Below are 27,713 nucleotides of genomic sequence, written 5' to 3'. Positions count from 1 at the left end.
ATAGGATAGCGCATACAATCAACAACATGTGTAAAACATTTGGAATAAATCGATTGGTTAAAAATAGTGTTTTTAATGATATTTCTATTAGAGGATCGTTTTTCACCATGTTAAAAGGTATGAGACCCTTAAGAACTGTAGGTGGTCCATAAGCCTCTGAAGTCCTTGTAGGAACTGCGTAAGGAACTGTCGGGGGTTAACAAGCCTTTTTGAAGTACTTTCAGTAAATTTGTAGGAATTGCGCAACCTCTCACACACACATTTAATTATTATCCAGATGCGCTGCTAGGGCTCTGCTCTGCGAACGTCGTGACCATTTCACGCGTTAGACCAATTGCCTCTCAATTTTTGTTCTTGTCGTTATTGCGCATACAATAGGAAAGGGGTGGTTTATTTGCTTTGCTGATAGGAGGATAGGTAGGTATGTATGTAACCTGTGATATACAGGGTGACCTGTAAATGCTAATGTGGCGTCTATCTCATCAACGTCCGTCGTAGATGTATGATTCCAACTTGAAAAATGCTCAGAAGACGTTAAAAAATTACCCTGCACTAGTTTGGAGAGTTGAAATACAATGTGTCACAAAATCATACATTTTTTTATACGTCACTTCCCCCCCCCCCGTCCTCCAACTTCTAATTAGAAAGTTGTCGCCCTGTATCTCCTGAGGCCAACAGAAAAAAAAAAAATCCAAGTTTCTAAATGCTATATTTGCTAAGATACAGTAGTTGAATTCAAATACCGGGGAGAGAAAAGTTATGAAAAAACAGCAAAAACTAACCGACAACGCTGCTTTCACTCATATGTGATACCCTTGCCCACCTTTCCTCTGAATTTTTAATTCGAATATCTCAGCGAGTATTTTCACTTGGAAACTTAAGGTTCTTTTTTTTTGGTCTCAGAAGAGACAGGGCAAGGACTTTCTAATTGGAAGTTAGACGACAAGGGGACCATATAAAAATTTAGATTTTTTTTTTATTCTATTATACACGCTGTATTCCAACTCTCAAAACTGGTACAATGTAATTTTTGAACGAATTTTGAGCATTTTTTAAACTGAAGCTATACCTCTACGACAGACGGTTGATGAGATGAAAGCCGCATTAACTTTTACAGGACACCCTGTATAACCATCGTCATTCCTACAGCAGCGTTACCTCCATTGAAAAACCAAACATTTTACTAGCGCGCAAAACTGTCACGTTATCATCTCTCAATTTCATGGAAAAAATAGTCAGTTTAAAAAAAATTAGTGAATATCATTTCTCATGCCACGTGAATATTTTGCGATACCATTTTGTATCGGGAGGGAAAAATTGAAACTTCAGTTTCATTGCTGGTTATTGAATACAAAACATGTCATTGCAACACGTTTGATTTCCCAATGATAACAAATTGGATTTTATTGTCAGATGATAATAATCGTAGTGCGATAATATAAGATAAGCGCATTTTTGTAGGTTTGCAACAACAACAACAGCGGAAATCTAGAATCATCACGAGTTGAGTTTTTGTTTTGGATGTAGCCATTACATAGAAGAGTAAGTGTGGATTTCCAATTTTTGCATTATTTTTCAATTCAAATTATATTTTATTAATTTAATTTTATACTTAATTGAATTTTTTATTAATTGATTTAATTGAATTTTTTATTAATTGATTTAATTGAATTTTTATTAATTGATTTAATTGAATTTTTTTATTAATTGATTTAATTGAATTTTTTATTAATTGATTTAGTTGAATTTTTTTTATTAATTGATTTAGTTGAATTTTTTATTAATTGATTTAATTGAATTTTTTTATTAATTGATTTAACTAAATTTTTTATTAATTGATTTAATTGAATTTTTTTATTAATTTAATTTCATGATGAATATCTTTCTTTTCACAGTAACTTTCATTGCATTCAGTGTTTTCCGCTAAAAAATCTGTTCCTATAGAAGTTGAAAAAAGTCCAAAAAAATGTTGGGGGGGGGGCCCCAGGGGACTCGTTTGGTACACGTTTTATTATTTAAGAACTCGGGATTTGGAGCAGGGAGGCAGCTTAAGCAAGGGGTGCGGTGCACCCGGGCGGCACGCTTTAAGGGACAGAAGCCTAAGCTTTCGTTTAGAGACTTGTGAATTTTTATTACTCAAAAAATAGTGATATTTTATTAAACACCGCCCCTCCCCCTCCCTGTCACTTCTTTGAGCCATACCTTGACGATGAATTTGTTTAGAAAACGTGAGGGAACAGGTATTGCAGGGGTTTTCATCCATGTATCGCGACGTGGGCCATGCAAATCCACTTACAGCCAGGAATTCTCGAGCTATGAGTCACGATCCAGACTTGATTCGTAGAGGGCTTCTGAGATGGGCCGTACAAATACACTTACAGCCCAGGGCTCTTGAGCTTTAAGTCACAACCAAAACTCGATCCACAGGGGCTTCTGCGATGGGTCGTACAAATCCACTTACAGAAAGGGGTCCTCAAGCTATGCGTAACGACCCGCACTCAAGATCTCAGCCTAAAACTTCGATTATAACCATCAACAGAATAAGAGCTCCCGCACAAGAACTCTGAAATATGATCATTGATGTTAATCTCATTTAATCATGGGGGAGTTCATTTCAGTTGTCGGACAATATATCCTGAGTACGAGAAATCGACCATCTGTTCTCAATGGCTTAAGTGAGTATCAGGACTCTAGCACAGGGACCCCGGGACAAATCTCATTTTGTTATTTCTATATACTTTTGTTTATTACTATAAAATCATTATAGAGAAGGCCCCACTCCCATTCTGAGGGGGGGGGCGCCTGACGCCAGGGTGGAGGGGGTGCACGACGAGCACCGATACTCACGGTTCCCGGGGAAAGGGAAATTTTTATTTCCATATTAAATGCGCCATCTTTGTTTTCTTCCAGACAGTGGACACATTCTCTTTGTTTTCACCTGTACAGCCTTGTTGTGTCTCTGCGCACAGAATTTCGATATCTATAAGGAATGAAAAAGTGATATGCTACCTTTTATACACAATATGGTGAAGTTTTTTTTTTTTTGCGCAGCAAAAACTCGGTGTACACGGAAGCATTCTCAGCAGTGTTCGCCAGTATGCATCTAAATTAGATGCGTGATTAAGGAATTGATCTTCAAATATTTTTTTCGGATAACACTGATTCTCTGTCATTCTCAGACTTAGAGTCCATATTTTGTAAACACCATCAAAACACCATGGTGCCTTTCTTAGTTAAAATTAAAAAAAATAAAGTTTTATCAGCCAAAATGTGCCTTCTAGAAAATAACTATATAGTACAGTACGCAATATACAGTCGAATCACGTTATAACGAGCTCCAAAAGACCAGAGAAATCACTTCGTTATAACGAAATTTCGTTCTAAAGGAACTCCAGGTTTATGCATTGTTCCTATGTAAACTTTTCTGGGGGGGAGATTAAGAAGTGTTCGTTAAAACGAGATTTTCATCATAACAGTGTTCGTGAAAACGGGATTCGACTATATTGAGTAACACCATTAAACTGGAACAGCTTCTGCCACCTATCAAGTAAAAAACACAACTATTATGATTCTTCGATTCGAATTGATGACAGATTTTTGTTTAATGCGCCAAATTAAAAAACAATATAGTATGACATTAGCGAACATTCTATGAGCAATATAGAATATTACTTAAAATATGAAGTTTCTTCTTGAATTTTAACAGTTGATGTTTGTATGTTGCAAAATAATATTAGTAACACGCACAAAGGGCGAGAGAGGCAATTATAGATCCGTTTATGTATCTTAATTCTTTTGTGTTTGGTCAGAACATGACATCTCCAAAAAACGGCTTTTTGATCTAAAAATAAGCTTTGCTGATTAGAAGTGAAATAAATGCACAAATACGTACCCCCGTACGGATAAACAACGTACTGATGTATACTTTATTTTTGAATGACAATGAAACTGCTTATCTCAAAAATGTGATTTCGGAGTTCTGTGATTATAATTCGGACCAAACACCACAGAATTATAATCACAGGAAGCTGGGAGGGAAATTCTTTGTGAGTAATAATAATTATTTTACAACACATTAGCAACTGGTAAAATTTCGAGATAAACTTAATAATATAACTAATATTATTGCTCATAAAATATTTACTAATATCATACTATATTGGTTTTTTTCTCTCGTTTAGCAGACTAAACAAAAATCGGTCACCGATTCAAATCGAAAAATAATGATAGTTATGTTTTTTTTTGTTTGGAGGTGGCAGAAGATATTCCAGTTTAATGATGTTTCTAAATATAATGCATACTATACTGTATAGTTATTTTCTAGAAGGCATATTTTGACTAATAAAATTTTATTTTTACCCGTTTGTTGGTTATAAACGAGAGTAACTAAGAAAGGCAGCTTTTTTTTCATGATGTTTACAAAATCACAAGAAACCACGAGTAATAACTAACGTCATTTTACAACACATAGACAACAACTGTTGAAATTTGAGGCAAACTTAATAATTTAACTGAATTTCTAACAGGTTTCCTCGATTGAATACCTAGGTATCCATATATCGATCATAACCTCAGATAGAAAACTCATTTAAAATATTCGCGAAATATACTTCGTTGTGTATAATCTACACAAACTTTATTACTTTAAACTGTATATAGCGGTTCTCCATTTTAACGCTTTACTAATCGTTATTCCATTCTTTACTATTATATGTATTAGCTGTCTGGGAGGGGGGGGGGCTTTATTTCGAATCTTACTCTAATAATAAAACTGCAAAAAAAAAAAAAAAGCAATAAGACTCATATCAAATTATTTTTCAACTTTCTTCAAACAACTTTTTCACACAATCTTGGAAAATACTTCCTCTCTACGTCAACTTTACTTCTGCAAATGCACCTTAATTATTCCTAATCGACAATTTGCCTTACCTTTAAATAGTTCTCGTTCCTCAAATAGGTTTAACAATATTTACCACTGATTCACAAAACAATCCTGAAGAAGCATTTTAGTTACCTCCATCGCAGCATTGATTAACTTTTTATCACCCGATATTCTTAACATCACTAATTTATCAACCTCCAAAAAACACATGAAGCTGGACTTATTTTCAATCAACGATTTCGAGAGTTTCTTTTGATTTTTTTCTGCGCTTCATATTTTCAGTAAAATTATCAATCAATTCAAGCTAACAGATAGCATTATTTTTCTGATTTTTATTATTAGTACCAATCTGAATATCACGTAATGTGTATTTCCATTTCCACTCCTCAACAAAATTTGGAGGAGTAGAGTAGAATTTTGATACCTGGATCAAATCATCTGGATGCGTATTAGCGAACACCGCTGAGGATACACATAGTTTTTGCAGAGCAAAAAACAAAATTCACCTTGTATATAAGAGGTAGCATGTTATTTTTTCATATCCGCGTAGATATCGAAATTCTGCGAGAAGCAAATCAACAAGGCTGTGCAGGTGAAAACAAAGAGAATGTGCCCACTATATCTGGAAACTAAAAAAGATCCTTGGTACCACCGAAACAAAAAGACATTTTTCAGCTCAGCAGGGTCTATTAAGCAAGCTGGTGTTTAGTATTTTTTATATTTCATAAATTACAGCAGGAGTTCCAACGTAACGGTAATATTTAATATTTACGTACTGAATATGCAAGTTTTCTTGACTACCAGTTCTCGAATTGCCCACCCTTGGTTACAGCCCGCTTATCCTCCAACCCGTAAATATGCCTCTGTCCCCAAGTCACTCTTTTTGGTCGCTCACTGCCCTGGCACTTCACTCTCAATTACGTTTTTCATATGGTTACACATTGTTTTGGTCCCTTTTCTGGTTTCTCATATACTTGCACACTCCCCCCCCCCCGGGAAATTCTTGTGGTTGCTCATTGCGGTCCTAGATAAATAAGAATTTTTGTTTCTCCCCAATGGTGCTTTCCGAGGTAGCAGCGTATCCAAGAGAAAGAGGTGTATGCGCTCGTGTCTATAATAAAGAACTTACCCAATTTTGGGGATCCTAAAAATTTGTGGGCCCTGACAGGGCCGCAATTAGGGGAAAGCAGGTAGGTCTGGTGCCCCGGGTGCCGTACCGAAGGAGGCGCAAATTTTAGAGGCCCACCCTTTTACCTATCCTTTATTATTACAAGGTGCGCCAAAGTGCATGCTTGCTCCGGCTGACCAAGCATCTAGTAGCGGATCTGGGCCCTGGAGCACATGCCCCCCGTTTGCCCATGCGAGAAGCAGACACTGTCACTATATGGAAATGTTCCCACGTGGTTTCTCACTCTCTAGGTCACTCCCATACCAGCGCAAGCTGTAGGTTACCCACTGACTTGATACCGCGCTGTTTAGGACACTCTCATACAGAGCCGCAACTATGGGGGAGCAGGCGCAAATTTCACCTTCAAACCTCTCTTTCAACATTGCATGGGGGGGGGGGGCGCAAAATGCGTCTTTGTGCTCTGGCTGCTCAAGCATCTAGTGCCTGCTCTTATGTTGCACACTTAGTCAACGTTCTTGAAACGTAAATTGTAGGGTAAGTCCAGAGTAACTGACATGAAGAAAACATTCATGGGGGGGGGGGGGGGTGAAAATCGCCAGTCGTACCGTTTTTACGGGACTCTAGCCATTATGGAAGGGCGGACATTTTTGGAAATGTTAATGATTCTTTCGAGTTTAATAAACTCGATAAACTCAGTTTATGCTAACGGTTTTCCCTTTGAAGTTGACAGTATTGTACAATTTAAAAATTCAGAAAAATAACCCCACTGATGTTTATGAATTTTATACACACGTCACACACCATTCAATAATACGCTTGAATTGCCATAACTTTTCAACAATGACCAAGTTGATTTGCAACAATTGTTCTTTCATCACCGCCGCCAATAAAAAGATCACAAAGTAATAAAAACAAGTAAAAATTCAATAATTCGAAAAGCATAAGACGATGCAGTTTTACGCGGAAAGGCAGGATTTCATTCAATGTAAGGTGACCATACGTCCCGTATTTTCTGTATTTTTTTTGGCTGTCCCGACTTTACGGCAAAAGTGTCCCGGTTTTTCCCGTATTTTATACGAAGCCTACTCAAATTTTCATGCTTTATTGAAGTCAAAGATTGAAATTATTTTTCAACTTATAAATTATATTGTGATAATTACAACTATAAATGAGAATATTAATCTCCCACATTTGTCTTGGAATTTTTTCGTGGAATTCATTTTAATCCACTGCAATTTGCAGAAATGCTTCATTTCCCGCCATTGTGATTTTTCCGTAATTTCAACAATATTTGGCAACTTTGTTTACTTTTGGCGTCATTTTTGGCAACAATTGGCAATGTCCCGTATTTTCCCGTATAGAATATTAATCTCCCACATTTGTCTTGGTGAACTTTTTTTTTCGTGGAATTCATTTTAATCCACTGCAATTTGCAGTAATGCTTCATTTCCCGCCATTTTGATTTCTCCGTAATTTCAACAATATTTGGCGACGTTGTTTGGTTTTGGCGTCATTTTCGGTGATAATTGGCGATGTCCCGTATTTTGCCGTATTTGGAATCCCAATTTACCGTATTTCTCTCGAGGAAATATGGTCAGCCTAATTAAAAGTATTAAATGTCAAAAATTGTATTGCCAAGATAGTTACATTTATCACCGACAGTCCAAAAGTTTTCAATTATAATATTCGGTGCTATCTGTTGATGAGGAAATGTAACTCTTCCAGCCACGCATGTAATTTCTCGTTTATTGAAGAAATTTAGGTGTTTTTGTGACAAAACGTCAAGATATATATATCTTGATGTTTATAAATATAAGTTTGTTTTTTACTATTTTTCAAGGGTTTTTGCAAACCGGATTATTTTCTTGGTTAAGCCCATTTTTTCGTTTGAGTGTATGTTTTAAGCAGGGTATGTTACAAGAGCGGTAAAAATGTATAGAATGGGCTAAATATGTAAGGATTTCACAACCGCATGTTGCTATATATCTGGGTACTGGGTTATGTTATAAGTGTACTCGACTGTATGTGCAAATTTTTGGAATTTTGGAAAAGATGCTATAAAAATGAATATGGAAAATGAATTGGGGAGAAAGGGGTCATTCAAGTATTACGTCAGCATCGAAGGGGTTTCTGATTTGATGACAAGGGGGGGGGGGGGGTTCGAGGTTGCTTACGTCATCCACCACCCCTTTTTGAAGATATGAAATATGCTAAGCTGCTAACGAGGGGGGGGGGGATTAGTGTTTTGCTGACAAGGGGGAAGGGGGTCAATAATGGCTGAAAATCTGCTTACGTAATACTTGAATGGCCCCAAAGTAAGGATTACTACAATGTTAGATTTCAACTAAGGCCTACTTTGACACTTTTTAGTGTAATACGGCCGGTTTTTTTAATGCGAAAAAATGTTTAATTTGAACTATCTAAATTTTCTTTATTCGAGTTTTTTTTTTTTTGAACGAATGGGAAATTTTTCATTTGCAATTCATTATTGCGGATAAAAATGCAAAAATTTTTCATCTGTTTTTTTTTTTTTTTTTTTTTTTTTTTTTTTGGCGAAATTTATGTATCTCTAATCATGATCTTGTAGAATATAGATAGGATTATCAGGTTCGAAAACTGAAAAAGGAGGACGCCTGCGCGCGCACTCTAGTAATGTCACTTTTCCCGATTTGCACAACAGATGGCGCGCTATTCTGTCCAATAAAACCGGTCACAACAATCATTTTTCCCAACTAAAACAGAACAGCTAAAAGCAAAAAAAAATTCTGGAAATTTCGGCGGCTTTTGGTCAACGGGGAAAAAAATGCACGAAAAACACAAGAAAAAATTTTTTTCTAATAAAAAAATAAAAATAATTCGGATAAAATAAAAATAATAAGACAAAAGGGCAAATTTTCCGAAACGTAGGAGGACGCTGGAAATTACATAAAAAAGACGCAATATGGTAACCCTAGTAGAATATAAATACGGTATTTTTTCTGATTTCCATGAAACACATAACATAGAAAGCGTGACTAATCCGACGAAACATTTGTATACTAAGCTTTTATTTATAATTATCAATCATTAATAATTATACAATTTGATAATTATTATCAAATTCAATTATTGGCAACTAACAAAATTTTTAACCATGAATTTATAGGATGATTGAGAGTGAATTTAAAAACGTGATTTTTCTTGCGATATTAGTTTTATGTAGGCTAAGACCGTATTTGCTAGAGAAAAATACGTGAAATTCGGCTTCGAAATACGGGACATTGTTAATAATCGCCAAAAAATTATGCCAAAAGTTAGCAAAGTCGCCAACTCATGCTAAAATTACAGAAAAGTTGCAAATCCAGGAAATAAAGCGCCGCTTCGAATTGCAGCGAATTAAAAAGTACATGACAAATATGTGAAATAAATATTCTTTTTTGCAATCGTAATTACCGTAATATAATTTTTGAGTTGGGAAGGTAGTTTTAATCGTTGATTTGACGCAGGGCCGCAACTAGGCGGGAAGGGGATAGGCGGGTCTCGTGCACCATTCGCTGGACCAGAGGGGGCGCCAATTTCATTCTTAAACCTCTCCTTCAACGTTACAAGGGGGGCGCCAAAATGCGCACCCCGGGCGACGAAGCATCTAGTTGCGGCCCTGATTTGAAGAATCCAAAGGTCAAGCTGTATTTATTGAAAATTCGTTAAAAACCGGGACATTTTTTGCGATAAAGTCGGGACAGCCAGAAACGACCGGGACCGTGATGTCAAATATGGGACGTATGGTCTCACGTTAGCTTTATGATTATAAATAAATATATATTTATATATCAAAAACATTAGTAAATTTCTAAAAACATAGATGGCGTAACTAAATAGACCAAAAGTTTCGTATCGTAATTAGCTTGTTTTTGTTTCTTAAATCGCATTAACTACCATCAACTTAATATCTAGGAAGAAAGATGTTAGTGTCATCGGTTGGGATGGACAATGCGATCAATGTTTTTCTCATGTTAAAGGCATGTTTTTATTTATTAATGAAGATAAGTAATGATAAATATATGCTCCTGCTTCTTGCAATTTAATAATTTACCACATGGACCGCTTATTAGAATAAGTAAACAACACAGGAAGTTTCCACTTACGTACTGCGCAACATTTCTAGAAATGACTGTGACAAAGCATCATGTCATCAACAAGTTCTCGTTGGCATGTTAGTAAGTTATATTCAGTTATTGTATCTTATAATTTAACAATTATTAATATTAATCGTCATTATTATCGCTTCTTTATTTATAAATTAATTGAAATCGGGCTATTTTATACGAAATACAAACTGGTGGGCCAAATTGAAGTAAATAAGGCATTCAACAGTATGTAACGGGAGTCATGATCATTGATGGAAAAACAATGTCATATCCCAGGAGTGAAATTTTTTATATTTTTGGGAAACGCCTTCCTCGTGGGCCAAATTAGAAGGTTAGTAGGGCCAAAAATCCCCACCAGTAAACCATGTTTAAAAAAAACAAAGGCTTAATTGAAATTGATAATTTTATTATCTTCCGATATCAGAGCAAACTTATTGGGAGCCCGATTTTGACTTAAAGGGATGACTAAGCTGACGATATGTGCTCGCGAAAATTACGGGACATTGCTAGTTATCGCCAAAAGTGAGCAACGTTGCCAACTACCTTTAGAGTGCATGAGCATAGGCGTGCAACGGATCAGATCGGTGAAAGGGATGACCAAGAGTGTTTACGAGCATGTGAGTGATTAAAACATGCTATAGAGAACAAGGAACCAGATCAATGAGCGACAGAAAGAAGGGGAACTAGAACTTGCTTGTAAACATGAGGGTGATCGAAAGAATGAATTTAAGAGTGTGTGAGCGTGGTAGTGGTCGGAAGAGCTACCTAGAGGTAGTGTGTATAAGCATAGGAGAGATCACATGAATGACCAAGAAAGTGTGCAAGGACGCGAGTGACTAAAAGAGACCCAGGTTAGTGACCTACCAAAAGATTGACCTAGTGTCTTGAAGTGTGACTAAAAGAAACAGAGTCAGAGGAATGACCAAAATGACTGGGTGTAACGGGGGAGGTGTGTCATCTGGCTATTGTCCGTTTAAAATGACAAACACATATAAGACGGATATCCGTACTATAGTCATAATTACCATCATAATACTGTACAATTTATAAGTTTGATTCTCAGGGGCTTCCGAGATGGGTCGGACAAATCCATTTACAGTCTGGGATTCATGACCCGTATGGGTTTTTTATTTTTACACAAGTTTGATTCTATTTTATTTAAAGGATCCGAGATGAGTCGTACAAATGCACTTACGGTCAGGAGATCGTGTGCTACTACCCACACTTGATTCATGGGGGGGGGGGGGGGGGGGCTTTCAAGAAGGAGCGTACAGCAAGGGATTCTTGATCAAGAATCCCTGTGCGTGGGATTCAAGTGTGGTAGTAGCACAAGATCTCCTGACCGTAAGTGTATTTGTACGACTCATCTCAGATTCTTTGAGAATCAAACTTGTGTAATAACCCATAGGTCATGAATCACAGACTGTGAGTGTATTTTGTACGACCCATATCGGAAGCCCTTATAACCAAAGTTTGGGCGGTGACCCATAGCTCCAGAATCCCAGACTATAAATGGATTTGTTCGACCCTTCTCGGAAGACCTGGCGAATCAAGTTTGGGTCGTCACACAAGAGATCCTGTGTTTTAATAGGTATGAACTACCCATTGGGTTAAGAACCCGTGGATTACAAACTAATTATTATCTTTAAAAATTTTATAGGTTTATAGGCGTTTCTGACGCAAGATGGCAACACGGTCACCATTGGAGACATTCTTCTATTTATTTTACGTAGCGAGCCCGAGTCGGTCTTCATTTGAGAAAATCGAAGATGTACCTAATTACGTCCAGGATGTAAGTATGCATTTTACAACATACATGAATACGTGAATCCTTTTCTTTTCTCATTTGGTGCCGGGCACCAATAATGGTGTGTATATATTACCATACTCGAATAGGTCGTGCCATTCTTCGTGGGATTAATTTTCTTGGAATTCGTGGTCGCCAAATGGAAGAAGAAGCCAACGATGCGTTTAAACGATGCCATCGGCTCAATCTCTCAAGGAATGTTGCAAGAACTAGCCAAGTAAATATTAAAAATTATCATGTGACCATATTTCATCGGGAGAGAGAAAACTTGAAGTTATATGGTCTTTAACACGGGACTACCGTTTTCGCCAGTTTTTGGGGAAATTGCGGAATTGTTTAAAAATCGGCGAGAAATAAAGGGTTACTGCAAATCTGTAGTGAACGGAAATATATTCCATAAGAAAAACGATGACCATGACTCGTGCTGCTCATTTTGCCTTACACCCTCTCTGGGTCACTCACTGACTTGGCCCCTCATTCTCCAAGTCACTCGGTCATTCATTGAACTGGCATAGGGTGACCATACGTCCCGTATTTCCCGGGACAGTCCCGGTATTTTCTGTTTTTTTGGCCGTCCCGACTTTTTGGCGAAAATGTCCCGGTTTTTCCCGTATTTTACACGAAGCCTACTTGAATTTTTATTCTTTATTGAAGTCGAAGATTGAAATTATTCTTCAACTCATAAATTATTTTATGATAATTACAACTATATTTGAGAATATTAATCTCCCACATTTGCCTTGTGTACGTTTGTTTTATCGTGGAATACATTTTAATCCACTGCAATTTGCAGTAATGCATCATTTCCCGCCATTGTGATTTTCCGTAACTGCAACAATATTTGGCAACTTTGTTTGATTTTGGCGTCGTTTTTGGCGATAATTGGCGATGTCCCGTATTTTTCCGTATTTGGAATCCTAATGTCCCGTATTTCTCTCGAAGAAATATGGTCAGCCTAAACTGGCACCTCACTCTATAGTTCATTCGATTCCATTTTTGAAATAAGGAATTGAGATTATACGATTATTAATGTCATGATTATATTATACATGATAAGATTATGAAATTAATGACTTAGACCAGCGGCTCCCAAATACTTTTAGTCAGACCGTCAGGAAATCTTGATGTCTGTCACTTCTCAATGGTCTGTTACTCATAGTCGTGGGCCCACGGAAATGTTCGTGTCTTCCATGCACCCCCCCCCCCCTTACAGTAGCAGAATTGGTGGATATTCTATCCATTATAAGTAGTGTGACCATACGTCCCGTATTTCCCGGAACAGTCCCGATATTGTCTGTTTTTTTGGCCGTCCCGACTTTTTGGCAAAAGTGTCCCGATATTGTCTGTTTTTTTGGCCGTCCCGACTTTTTGGCAAAAGTGTCCCGGTTTTTCCTGCATTTTACACGAAGCCTACTTGAATTTTTATTCTTTATTGAAGTCAAAGATTGAAATTATTTTTCAACTCATAAATTATATTATGATAATTACAACTATAAATGAGAATATTAATCTCCCACATTTGTCTTACTGAACGTTTTTTTTCGTGGAATTCATTTTAATCCACTGCAATTAGAAGTAATGCTGCATTTCCCGCCATTTTGATTTTTTTTTAGTCATTTATGCAATATTTGGCAACTTTGTTCGGTTTTGGTGTCATTTTTAGCAATAATTGGCGATGTCCCGTATTTTCCCGTATTTGGAATCCCAATTTCCCGTATTTCTCTCGAGGAAATATGGTCCTCCTAATTATTAGTATATGTGGTGCGATAGCAATGTCATCTAATGCACTACAAAAGAACTAAACATTTCATACTCCTATCCAGAGATGTCAGCACATGAACAGTTAGAGTGACCATACGTCCCTTATTTCCTGGGACAGTCCCGGTATTTTCTGCTTTTCTAGCCATCTCGACTTTTCGGCAAAAGTGTACCGGTTTTTCCCGTATTTTACACGTAGCCTACTCGAATTTTTATTCTTTATTAAAGTCAAAGATTGAAATTATTTTTCAGCTCATAAATTATATTATGATAATTACAACTATAAATGAGAATATTAATCTCCCACATTTGTCTTGGTGAACGTTTTATTTCGTGGAATTCATTTAAATCCACTGCAATTTGCATTAATGCTTTATTTCCCGTCATTTTGATTTTTTTTAGTCATTTACCCAATATTTGGCAACTTTGTTTACTTTGGGCGTCATTTTTAGCGATAATTGGCAATGTCCCGTATTTGTAGTCCCAATTTCCCATATTTCTTCCGAGGAAATATGGTCAGACTAGTCTTGGAATTTTTTCGTGGAATTCATTTTAATCCATTGAAATTTGCAGAAATTCTTCATTTCCCGCTATTGTGATTTTTCCGTAATTTCAACAATATTTGGCAACTTTTTTCGATTTTGGCGTCATTTTTGGCAGCAATTGGCAATGTCCCGTATTTAAAATTCCAATTTCCCGTATTTCTGTTTAAGAAAGGCCTGCGTCAGCCTATGTATTGTTTCGTCAACTGATAACGGTAATACTAGGGTTACCAACCGTCCCCTTAAAGGGCATATCCTCCTTTTTGATGTCATGTCAAGCGTCTTCCTACGTTTGGAAAATTTGCTCCTTTGTCCTCCTTTTTCAGATCTCCGGAATTTTTTTTTTTCACTTTGAAGCATATTCATTGATATGTTGACAAAAATTTCATTGAGAGTGCTTTTGTATTTTTATTGCCGCCGAAATTCCTAGAATTGTTTCTGTTTCTGCTTTTTTTAGCGGTTCTGTTTTAGAGTTGGGAAAAATTATTGTTGTGTCAGATTTCATTGGTCTCAATAATGGCGCCATCTATTGGCAAAATTGGGATAAGTGACGCGACAAGGGTGCACGTATAGGCCTCCTTTGTCAGTTTTCGAATCTAGTAAACCTAGATACTACTATAGCAGAGCATCGACTATCCGAATACCGATCAACCGAAAGCGTTCCAATTGGCAAATTCAAATTCGCGTGCCATGTAGAAGTTCCGTTAGTGGCCGATAGAGGCCGTTAATGCTTCCCCCCCCCCTCCCTTACCTATAAGACGTGTGATGCAAAATATGTACAGTTTTATGTTTAGTATTGCTCCTATGACGCTGATACAATATTTTTCCATGAATAATCGGTTATCCGAAAAATCAGTTATCCAAATATGCCCAGTTGATGCGGATAATCGATGCTCTACTGTTCTGCAATCCACCAACATTGCAGCAGTGCTTTTATGCATTAATTTAACCTTTTTAACGGCCAACGTTCCAAATCGAGAACATCAGTTTTATCATTTGATCATTTTTTGGCGCACCACAGTCATTTTCTGCACACGAGGGCTAATTAGACCGGAACCTACAATTTATTGCCGATTCTGAACCCCAGTTTATATTATTATACTCATCGAGAGGTTGGTTCACTAGCCCCCCTCGATGAGGGACTGCGGTAGCAATTTTTTCTGCGGTCATGTCGCCGTTTTTGTTGTACCCCATGTGTCAGGAAAGTTTTCTGACAAGGACGAACCGGGTATCGAACTCGAGTTCAAGTTTCCTCACAGAACAAACAAGGGTTGGCATTTTCAGTGCAGTTAGGCAAAGCCACCGTACAGGAACGCCTACTTTTTCGAACCATGCATAGGCTTCCCCCCGATGACGACTCGCTGTAAATTGCAAATATAGGTTCTATTTCACTCTTACATACAGTAAATTGCATCTTGTGTTTTCCTTTTTCTCATCCTTTCATTTTCAATATTTCCAACTTGGCATTAATTCATTTTATAGTTACACAATTTTGCCATGGACCCCCACTAAAAACATTGTGGACTTCCTGGGAGTCCCCCCCCTCCCCCCCCCCCCGGTTGAGAAATGCTACCCGAGGCAATTCGTTTTGGCTGTAACTGGCACCTTTTCTTCCTTTTTCTTGCCTTTAACAATTTTTTCGGGGTTTTGTCAACTTTACTTGCCGTCGAAAATTTTTGGTGACAATTGGCAATGGATCCGATTTTCTGTATTTTTATGAAGGAAAAATTGTCATTGCTTAGGTATCTATGCTGTTTTTATACATATATTGTACCACCTGTACACCTTTCGTGGGCCAGACGGAACCCCGTGGAGGGCCGCATATGGATAGCGACTCAGAGGTTGTGCACCTCCTGACTTATCGTGTATCTTCGCGAAGTGCCGCCGCCATCTTTTAAATTTAAAGTGAAAAATCGTGAAATTAATGATCGCTCGCTCTCGCTCCAACTTGCGCATATTTCGTTACTCGTTATATAAATACATATATCATCCGTGAGGTAGCCAAAAAATACCGGCCGATTCTCGCCAAACATTGCATATTTAGGTCCAACAATTTTAGCATATTATGTTTTTTTGGCGTAATTGAATTATTTTATTGTATTTTCTTGAAGGGCAGTCTTCAGAGGAGCTGAACTGATCGCCTACATATACATCTACGACAACTGGAGGGTAACCACCCTACCTTGGGATAACGTATGGACATGGATACTCTGTTTCCTCGGAGTTGATTTCGCATACTACTGGCTGCACAGAGCTGGCCATGGTAAATTACTTCCGATGATTAGATTGATAATCATTTTAAAAACTTTGGCGATGTTATTTGTAACCACATGATCACACACACACACATTCTTTCTGGCTGTTCATCCGAACACAGCCAGATGTTCCACCTGCAACCGCGGCGGACATTATCAATACTTAAATGTGTGATGCAGCAAACAGTGCATTTCTATCGTTTCCAGTTGATTTTGTTGTTCATTTTTCAAATCAGCCTGTCAATTTTGGAAACACCCTGTTATTCATGTTTAACATCAAATGCTTTATTTCAGAGATCAACATACTATGGGCATCTCATCAAGTACATCACAGCTCCGAAGATTACAACTTGTCCACGGCTCTGAGGCAGTCTGTCTTCACGGGCTACTGTGTGTGGGTATGTACGCATGAAATTGATGTGTTCATGTTAAGAAATGTTCCACACGTTCGCTGCCGATACATACTATTAATTATCCTATTGCCATCTTTTTAGGCGGCAGCCAGGTATGGTTGGAAGATGCCGTAATGTTTCTCATGTTGATTTTTCTCCTTGTCTTTAGATGTTCTACCTGCCGATGGCATTCGCTATACCGCCCAGCATATTCTTGGTACATGCACAGTTCAACCTGCTGTATCAGTTCTGGATACATACAGAGGTACGTGGCTAGTAATACTTTAAACCATGTGATGTGACCCAGAACTCTTACGCCAAAATGAGAGGATTGATAGTACGCATTTTCACCAACATTTTCTAATAGAGCCCAGGGTCGCAAGCCACTGATTCGGAGGAATACTCGAATTGTACCATTAAAATGCCGTCAAAATATGGCAACCTTGCTCACATCATGAGGAGCGACAGGGAAATTTCCAGTTGCAGGCAATTACGGTGGGGGGAAAATATTGCCCTTTTCTTCTTTCAAACGGATGGGGGAAATGTTTCTTCCCTCTCACTCCCAGGATTGTTTTAGGTTGTTTTTTTTTTTTTTCTTGTGCTAGGGGCCATATTAACATGCGCCAAACAGTGCACCCTGTGTTCAAGATTACCTTGATAAATTTTACTAGGATTACCTTTTAGCTGTATCGTGAATTACTGATAAAAGAATTGAAACACTAAAATTAAATTTCATGCATATGTAGAATTAATGTGCTATAGAGTTCTGTTGCGAAGAAAAACTAACTATTCTAGCAGTTGCTCTGATAACTATCTGATAGTTGATCTATAAATTATAGAATAACATAGAACAGATAACATCATGTGCCTCTTGGAATGCGTGGTATTATTTCCATACAACTAGAAATAGGTGGTGAGCGTTCATATTCCAAGCCTACGCATCTCATACAGGGTGTCCCTGAACTCACGGGCCAAACTTTAAGGGAAGGTAAAATACACATAAATAAGTATTTTTTATAGCAATGTTGGGTTCGAAAATGAAAAGCGTTGACGGAAAAACACGAAACGCTGCAGAAATCAGAAAATATTGTTATTTACATCAATATTATTACAGTAAATGCTCAAATTTGCCACCACCAGCATCGATACAGGCCTGGCAGTGTCTAGTAAGTGATTGGCGTACCCTTTCGAAGATGCCAGGTGTTTCACGAACAATTGCAGCAACGGCTAAAAGATTTGCACGATGAGGTGGGTCCTCATCAGAGTTTTTCCGCCCACACTTTGCATTTCCGACCCCACATTCTTTACAAAAAATGCTTCTTTATGTGTTACTACTTCACCGCACACCAACTCCGGTCATATATCGCTATACGGCAACTTCCAACCAATGGAATTGTATGAGAAATAAAGATGCCATCTACAAAGGTGGTCGCCACAAGCTCGGGGGGGGGGGGGGGGGGGTTCGTAAAGAACCTTTTTCTAATGTTCTGTCCCCAGATTTGAACCCGTGGACCTTCGCAGTGGAAGACGAGCATCCTACCACTACGCCACTCAGGCGATTACGCCGCACTAGTGGGGGTTTTTTTTTCAAACAACTTTACTCTTTTTATTTTTGAATGTTTTTCATGACACTTGAATGGCCTGCCATGATCCAGACCGGGTGATTATGATGTAGCGGATTATCGGTATATATGTTACTGCCCAAGTCCGAAATTGGCCAATTTCCAATGTCCGAATTTCGGACTTTGGCTTGCCAGTTCGCGAGGCATAGTCTCGGGGGTCATGATTCTGGGTGATCGCCAAGTTGGTGCATTTCTGGTGACAATTATGTCCACATTAGCTATGGCAGCCCACCAAACCGCGGTCACGAAGCGGTAATTATTATTTTTTCTTCAAAATTTGACAGCAAAAACTATAATGACTTTATTATTATATTTAAATAGTTTTTTCTCTCGAAATTTTTTTCCCTTTCGACACGTGGAGTTAATCCGATACAGCTACTATACAGGGTGTTTCAAAACTCATGGCTAATACGTTACGGGGGGGGGGGGGGGAAGGAATCATCGGTGGAGATAGACTTAAAGTCTGGGGGGGGCACGATGATGATGATGTCAATTCATATATACATTAGATCAGTCGACTCCACATTTGATGCTGGGGGGGGGGCATTGCCTCCCCCCCCTATCTCCGCCCATGGAGGGGATAGAACACAACTAGAGCATAGATTTACAAACTTTTTGTTCCATCGCCCCCTTCTTCAGAAATTTTTTTTTCTTACCGCCCCGGCTCAAGTGAACCTATATCATACTCGTAGCTTTTATTGCCCCCAGACCATTCCATCGCCCACTTTGGGAAACACTGAACTAGACAAGCACAAATCACCATACAACCCATGACCGGAACTCAACTGATTAACCCCTGGAGGGGTGCTTCCCAGCACCACATTGATGGTGTAAAGGCAGCGCCAATGTTGGTGGCCGCAATTTTGAGCAGTTGCTGCGATGTCTCTATGCAATGATAAGTTGTTCTTTTCCTTTAATTCATCCGTGTCCTTTCATTCTGTCTCTGTCTATCTTGTTTCTTTTCCATTTCATAACACAGCACGTACCGCCCTCTGGCGTTCAACCACTTGAGTTCCGACCAAGGGTTGTGCAGTGATTTGTGCTTGTCTAATTGTGTTCTATCATCCCTCAACGTATTTTAGCCATGAGTTCTGAAACACCCAGCATACAGCCCCATGTTGGCGATGAAAAGAATGAATTTGGTGCCTAGCGGACTGCCTTACATCACACATCAAATTTTGGCCTGGCAATGTTGGCTTGGCAATTGAAATTGGACGCACTTCAAGCTCTGGCAGTAACATATGAAATTTGTTGCATGAAAACTGTAATGAACTATCTGTGTTGCGGTGCAGTATAAATGTTTTCATAATAGAACACCATTTAATAAATATAAAAATTTACGTATATATTTCCAGTTGATAAATTCTCTCGGCGTACTAGAATACGTACTCAACACGGCGAGTCATCACAGAGTACATCATGGTAAGCATGAATCGTATCGACGTTTCCAGTGCCGGTTAGTGTTCAATGTCCACATTTTGCATAGACATGTACAGAAATGCATAGTATAACGTTTCGATGCACTTTTCCAGGACGCAATAGATACTGCATCGACAAGAATTACGGAGGGACGCTGATCATATGGGACAGACTTTTTGGAACTTTCCAGGCGGAAGAGGAGAAGGTCGTATATGGACTCACTCATCCAATAAACACCTTCCAGCCCTTATACATACAGGTACGCTATCATACGTGTATGAGTGCGTTGAACTGCAATCTTCTGTAATTGCCTTACACTGCACATTCAAATGTCACAGAACCAAGGGATAAGCTTATATATACATAACCAACGGTAATGCTTTCCTAGCAGTATCACCTGAACATTTCTATAAAATGGATGAATTCATACCTTGTGGTTCGGCTGAAAAGACTAGACAGCGTTGGAAGATTAGAACCCTCCGCAGTCACTTCAACACCAATCAGCTGAAGCGAATAATCGCCTTTCTGGAACAGAACTGACCAAAAGAGTAACTTGGAAACAGTGTTGCACTCGGGGGAAGGGAGGGGGGGTCAATTGGATTATAGCACAGGTTGGCGAATTCGAGGAAAGAGTAGTCAAGAAAATTAGACTAGAATAGGAGAAGGGCGGCCAAATTTTGTGTAGCCCACAGGCGGAAAAATCATAAATGCACCTCTGAACAGAACTTGTATCTCCTCCATGATAAGAGCGTAAGGGGATTGATTGATTGATGACCGCTCACGCCCAGAGCTGTTGTAGAGCGTAAGGGGAAGGAATTATAAACATACGGGGACAAATCACAGATCCTGACTATTAACCGCCAAATCCGAGAAAAAGTACAGGCAGAATAAGCTCAGAATATTCACCTTCACGCACCAGAGATTAAAATCTAGATTGCTGTCTTGAGATTGAACCACTTCACGCGTGACGCGTTCGCAAACAAGGTGACGTTGACGACACATGCTCCGTAATAGACTAAGAAGAACATCAATGAAGCTACTATTACTACTGAACCACACATGCACCTCGTTCGTATTCCTTTGCGGAACTTCTAACATATTGGTACAAGCTGGAATGTGCGTGTACGTATTGTGAACCTGACGTGAAGTTTGCTTGTGCGTAATGCTTGTTATGAGTACTACTGCCGCCTGCCATCAGTTTTTCTAACCATGAGTGAAGTGTAATGATCCAATAAGTGTATCGTTGTGTAGCCCTGTTGATCTCTGTGGCGGAGACTTTTTAACAGGGAGATCAGCTCGCATTTGCGCCTCGAAGTTAGGAACCATAGAAAATCTACTTCCGCCACGGTGGCGACGGTGGGATCGCCTGAAGTTGGCTGAGGTCACTCTCTGAAGCTACTGAAAGTTACTGAGCATTAATACCGATGGCGACCCACATCAGACGATACAGATCGCGATACAAATTTCGTGAATCGTTTGCCCATACTTCTGGGTGGACGATTTTGATTCACAGGCGCTGAATGGATGCTCATGACTAAATTTATCAATTCATGATTCTTTTGATTATTTCATGATCTTTTGATTTACTCTATATTTTCACCTTTGATATTCACCTGATGATATTACAGCTTTTGGCCGCTGTTCCCCGCTTTAGGGAAGTGTTGAAATAATTCAAGTTTCAAAATAAAGGAACCCAGATTCTCTCATGCTTATGGGAAACATCTCGATATCTTGTCATGTCATGTCATGCCAAGACCATAAGAGTGGCCCTACTTGTTGCCGGTACTACTGCAGCTCAACAGTACATGTACCTCGTAAGCATTCCTCTGAGGAATGCTAACGACTCGGTTGCATGGTAGAATCTTTTGCGCGTGTATATGCTTGGCCCCTAATGCAGGAGTTCTCAAATTGTGCGCCGCCAACCTTTTGACGTGAAAACTCTGTCACTCACGAGGTATTCTTGATGCATAATTGCTTAAAGAATTGAGTAAAACTCGTCCAACGTGACGTGACATGATGTCGCCAAGTGGTTGGGGGATTATATTTATCCCATGCCTCCATCCATTATTGAGTCGCAATTAATTGGAAACAAGTAATACACAATAACGAATCATATTTCCCATGGTACAACGAATTGACTTCTTTGCCTTTTTTTTTTTTTTCAAAGCTCTGCCACTACATCCACGTTTTCAAAACGTTCTGGACAACTAAAGGATTCACCAACAAGCTATCAGTCACCTTCAAAGGACCAGGATGGGAACCCGGGAAACCGTGGCATGGATTGATTGAGGATATTCCAGACGTAAGTGATTCCGCATTCAAGGGATCGTCCTCGACAAGTACCACTTGTGGCCAGCCATTACGTATTTATATACTGCAGGACGGTCATAAAATAACTTTGCCGATATACGGGACCCCTAGCGGCCACCAAAAATCAACAAATTCGAATAAAGTTCGAGGTATGGGTATGAGCTCGAGAATGAGAAGAGAAACAAGCTCTTGTTGTTACGGTTACAGAATCAATATTACGAAAATTCAAACGGTAACACTCACTTATGTAAATTGCAACTTGATCGGCGCAGCCAAAAATTCATAAATGGCGTTGGAACGCTACCTGTAGCATCATAAACGCAGACACGGAAAGCAGATTTCGCCAAGGGTTTTGTGCGCTAACCTTTCGACGGGAGACTTCGTGCATCAGTAACGTGATTTGCATTGGTTGTCTCCACATTTTTTCTTTATCTGCGTCTAGCACCGGTGTTTATCATGCAACAGGTAACCGTTCTAAAGCCATTTACGTCTTTTTACTGCACCGATCACTTTGTAATGCATAAAAGTGATTGTTGTTATTTGAATTTTTCGCAATTTTGTTGCTGTAACCGTAGCCGCGAGAGCTTCGTCGTCGTCCTTTCCCCCATTCTCAAGAGCATATTCTGAAACACCTATATCTCAAATTTCATTCGCATTATTTGATTTTTGCGGGCTCTGGGTGGGAGGGGGGGGGGGGGTCTCGTATATCACAAAGTTATTTTTCGACCACCGTGTATAAACGTTTTCGCGTGTGTTGTTTTCCACACGATTCTTTGTCTCTTCCAGGTTCATTACCCAGCAGAAGACAGGTACCACGTGAAGCTTCCGTTGTGGTGTAACGTGTACGTCTTTGTACACTTCGTCCTGGTGATTTTGTGCCACGTTGAAATAACTGAACGCTATGCGGTGAGTATGAAAGGAATATAATTTCACGAGGTCAAACAAATCACAGAACTAGGGGTATTATCACAGAGGTGCTTAGCGGGGCATAGCCCAGGAGCGGCGAATTCGAGGAATGATTAGCCAAAAAAATTAGTAAAATAGGATGACAAAATTTTTATGGCCACAGGCATTACAACCATAAATTTTCGCCTCTGGCTAGAATTTATGGCCAGAGTGAGGCCAAGAGAGTGTATGACCTACAGAGTTTGCAAGCATGGAAAGTGACCAAAAGATTGACCTAGAGAGTGTGCAAATATGTGAATGATCAAAAGAGTGACCTAGAGAGTGAGGGACCAGGTCAGTGAGTGGCCTATAGAGTTTGCAAGCACGTCAGTGACGTGAAGCAGGTGTGGCCAACACACGTGGTGAAGTGATTTTGTGCTGCCAGTGACCAGGTAAAATTGCTGTGTATTGTAAATTGATTTCTTACATTATTTAAGACGTCTTTTTCCAAAGTAGACCCATTAATAGACTATTAACATTCATTATTTCTAGTGACGATAGTAATTTTCGTATACACGTACTGCTCTTAAAGTTTGTTATGGGCATTTTTGCCCCATTTCTTTCCGCCACCTCTTTGGGCAAGTTGCCTTTTCGTGTCCTCTATATTTGTAGCTTTTTATCGAAGTGTATGCCAACTCATAATGACACCTTGTCATTAGAACTGACTATATATATATATGCTACGCATACTCCAATAAATCCAAAGAGCAAAAAAAAAAAAAATGCGTCGTGTGGGATGGTCGGGTTCATATTGTGCCTTTGAACAAGAAAGTTCCATGACACATAATTTTTTGAGTCGAAAACAGAGAAGCAGTCATCTCTAAATTTCGACATAGGCATTCTACGTGGCATTCCACGTTGAAGCAGGATATAACTTTCTCGAACAAAAATACGGATATTCTGGTATCTAGTTGGGAAATAGAAAAGCAATGGATATGTCTCAGTTTATGAAGTGGAGCCCAGGGTCATAGATCACCTTTTTTCGAAGAGATGCTTTGTTAAACTGCTCTGGGCAGTCGCGGATAAGCGTTGATTAGGGAAAGGAGCACCGCGGGTAAAAAAAGTTTGATAAACCCTGATCTAGAGAGTGTGTGAGCATTGAAGTGACCAAAAAAAGTGACCAGGTCAGTGAGAGTTCAAAAGAGCGAACTAAGCAGTGTGTGAGCATGGCAGGGATGGAGATGACTGAACCGACTGATCCTAATGTATATGCATAAATATGAATTGAAATCATTATCATCGTGCCCCTTCTCCCAGCCTTACAAGTCTATCTCTGTGTATGAAACATGGGAGTGACTAAATGAGTGGCCTGGAAAGTGTATGAGCATGGGAGTGACCAAACAAGTGATTCAGAGCGTGCTACGTCCAAGCATGTTGAATAATCAACATGTACATGCTTGCCAGAGTTTTGGTCATTCACATGATTCTGAAAGTAGGCACAATTTTTTGACCACATTTCCCTTGAAAGCTTTATTTCCTGTCAGCTCTGTGCACCCCCGCACCCCCCCTAAACCACTTGTTGTGGGCCTCCTTATAATTCATATCTCCCATATTTCATCTAATTTTTTTGGGCCCCCTTAGAATATCCCAGGACTGCAGGGGTATGCCCCCCCCCCCTCCGCAGGTTGAGAACCCACTGCTGTACTGTATAATTATTCTCAATGTTTTCTAAAAGAAATATTTTTGCCGATAAAATTTCATTTTTATCCTTTTTGGTCATGAACAAAAGTACAAAAGTAACTATTAAATGCAGTGCGTCGTAGCATTGTGGATGCTCGAACACCCATGTTAGTTTCTGGCACTGGTCCGAGTAGCCCAGAGTTGACTCAGAAATCAATTTTCTTAGATAAAGTTCAAGACGAGCATCCACAGGTTCGAAACATTTCCAACGCCCCTGATGAAAAGCCCTTTTTTTTTTTACAGTCAAACAGTTTAAGAGGACGTTTAAAGTCTGAGAATGACTAAGAATGCTTTCGTGTTCACAGAGTTTCTTGCTTCGAAAAAAATAATTCCCCATTGTATAAGGTAGCATAAGGTATTTGGTTTTTCCGCACAGGTATGGAAATTTTGTGAGCAGAGAAATATCAGGTCTCTGTGCAGATGAAATAAAACAGAATGTGCCCTCCATCCAGAAAGAAAAAAAATATCCGTGATACCACAGAAATAAAAGTTTTTTTATTTAGCTCCACAGGATTTTTCAATTAATCTGATGTTCAGTATCTTTCATATCTCATAGATGGCAGCAGGGGTTCCAATGAGCGAGATTATTTGCGAACTCAATATGCGATAAAAAGCGTTAGTAGTTACGTTAGTAAGTAGGGTTCATAGTAATTTCTTAGCGTGGTCATGAGGACGCATCTTCGGCTATGTTCCCTACTTGTGTTTACAATAGATGGCGCCACTTTTCAACAATGAGCAACAAATGTTTTCCAATCAAAATGGTGGAACCACTTTTAATATATACATTTTAATAATGGTGCTTTTCAAGGACAGAATGGTGTTTATTTATTATCCAGCATTGAGTGTTGCTTCGACTATATGATTTGTTTCTAAAGAAGAGAGATTTCCTGATTCCTTAATAAATCCCCTCATGCGTTTAGCCCGGAGGGAGGGGGGGAGGGGGTCTTTTCGGGTGCATAAGAGCACTCCACGATAATGGAAGCAGGTGTTAAGACAAATATTAGGTGCCGCTTGTTCGAATTCTCAATTTTTCCATTCGGAAGTTCGAGCAATTGGCAAGGCTCCCCACATAATTTTATGGCCCTCCCATTGAGGCTTTGCCCGGGAGGGGGAGGGGGTGTTGCAGGGTTGATTTGTGATTTGGTCGCTTGTGAGCAAAACAAATTTTGCAGCCCTTCACCCGTTCTAGTTTTCTTGACTGCTCATTCCTTCAAATTAGCCGTCTTGGACTACAGCCCACTTTCCCCAGCACCCTCACAATATAAATATTCCTGTGTATCACTCTTTTGGTCGTTCACATGCTTTCACACCCTCTAGGTCACTGTTTTCGTTCCTCACTCACCAGGTCATTATTTTGGTCACTCACATTCTTGTACACTCTCTAGGACGAACGAGGGACCAAATCAGTAAGCGATCAAAAGCTACCTACCTAGACAGTTTCTGAGCATGAGAGTGATACTGAGCAGAATAGTATGCAAGCATGTGAATGACCAAAATGTGACCTAGATAGCGAGGAACCAGGTCAGTGAGTGACCAATAAAATGTGCAAGCGTGGGAGTGACTTAGAGGCAGAGGCGGGGACAAGTGTGGTATAGCGGAGGCCGGCAAATTTTAGGAATGAGCGGTCAAGAAAACTAGATTAGAATGAGAGAAGGGCGGCCAAACCATCAATCCGCCTCCGCACAGAACAACGTATTAGTATAAACTTTTTCATGCTTTTGTCTTTGAATACTTTTTGTACGCAGATACTATTTTGACATATATATACAGTATATAAGTCTATATCTCTTCCCTATATAGTCTTTCTCTCAGACGATTGCGCTTGGTGTCATCCTCTATCAAATTTTGTCCTTGACGACTATTGGAGCGATTCTCGATTGCAGGTGAGTATAATTACCCGGCCAGTCTATAATCATTTATATCTTCGAAAACCCAGGGGCTGGGCATCCAAGGTGAAAGTGTGAAAAATAAAACGTTTTATTGATCGAAAACATACCAGGGAAAATTATTTCTGTCCTCTCTGAAGGCAGGGCCGTAGTTTTCCTTTTCGGGGCCAAAGGGCAGACTTTTCCTTGGATCCCTTCTTGAAAGGGTTGTTATTAAGAAAAATGCGTGTAAATTGTTTTTGTCCCCCCCCCCCCCATTCGGCTCAGAGCCCTGGGACAGTGTCCCGGTTGCCTCGGCCTAGTTACGGCCCTGTCTGAGTCTCAAATGCAAGTTGAACGGGCACTTTTTTTTGGGATTCTAGGATAGGGATAAATTTTGGGACGGGGACGGGAGTCCCAAAAATAGGTCCTGCACAGGTAGTGATTTTGTCTCGAGCCGCCCCTGCAAAAACTTAATTAACTCAATAAACAAGTGCTAATGTTATTTGGTTTTTGTTCCAGATGGTACTCCCCCGTGCTCGAAATACTTCGATGCGTGGCATATCTCGCGGTGGACCTGTATTTCCTACCGGCGACGAGGTTGGCAACGATATCATCCGGAGAATACCTTACCCTAGCACTTAGGGTCGGATTCATGTCTTCGGCTGCGTTCTGGCTATGCTACCTCATCCGAACGATCTCTGTACATTTCTACGTCAAGAACAAGAGTGACTAATGCCCCTGCGTCGCAGCTCCTATGGGGCGCCCCGGTGTTATTGCGATTGTCGATATTTAAAGCTGTTCTTCGTGACACTGTTCTGGGGGGGGGGGGTCACGGATAAACATCGACTACGGCAAGGGAGCCGCTGGTAGAAGTTTGAGACATATTGCTCTAAATGTCTGAAGTGCCTATGATGTACCTGTACTATGTGTAAATACAATTTACTATTTTTTTCAATAAAGAAAATTCCAGTTCATTT

The 27,713-nt window shown here is 39.4% G+C and overlaps 1 protein-coding gene across 3 annotated transcripts; it reads left to right on the top strand.

The window, feature by feature from the left end:
- The first annotated feature begins 1,327 nt into the window (after positions 1-1,327).
- Positions 1,328-27,713, top strand: LOC149079154 (alkylglycerol monooxygenase-like). 3 transcript variants are annotated; one of them, XM_089240045.1, is made up of 12 exons: positions 1,328-1,542; positions 11,799-11,930; positions 12,035-12,162; positions 16,357-16,508; positions 16,795-16,898; positions 17,062-17,157; positions 19,870-19,936; positions 20,047-20,192; positions 22,101-22,235; positions 23,030-23,149; positions 26,669-26,751; positions 27,256-27,713. In XM_089240045.1, exons 2-12 carry the CDS (start codon positions 11,823-11,825, stop codon positions 27,467-27,469), a joined length of 1,353 nt encoding a protein of 450 aa, XP_089096171.1. In that variant the 5' UTR covers positions 1,328-1,542; positions 11,799-11,822; the 3' UTR covers positions 27,470-27,713. The 3 variants fall into 3 exon arrangements, with proteins under 3 accessions (XP_089096171.1, XP_089096169.1, XP_089096170.1); XM_089240043.1 differs by lacking the exon at positions 1,328-1,542 and adding an exon at positions 9,925-10,207; XM_089240044.1 differs by lacking the exon at positions 1,328-1,542 and adding an exon at positions 10,073-10,203.

Source organism: Pholcus phalangioides, unplaced genomic scaffold (assembly GCF_987345545.1).
Source record: "Pholcus phalangioides strain wild (caught in Gottingen) unplaced genomic scaffold, Ppha-v1.0 ptg000012l_1, whole genome shotgun sequence".
NCBI classification, from domain to species: Eukaryota; Metazoa; Arthropoda; class Arachnida; order Araneae; family Pholcidae; genus Pholcus; species Pholcus phalangioides.
The sequence above is the reverse complement of the archived record's forward strand: the minus strand, read 5'-3'. Positions and strand labels throughout refer to the sequence as shown.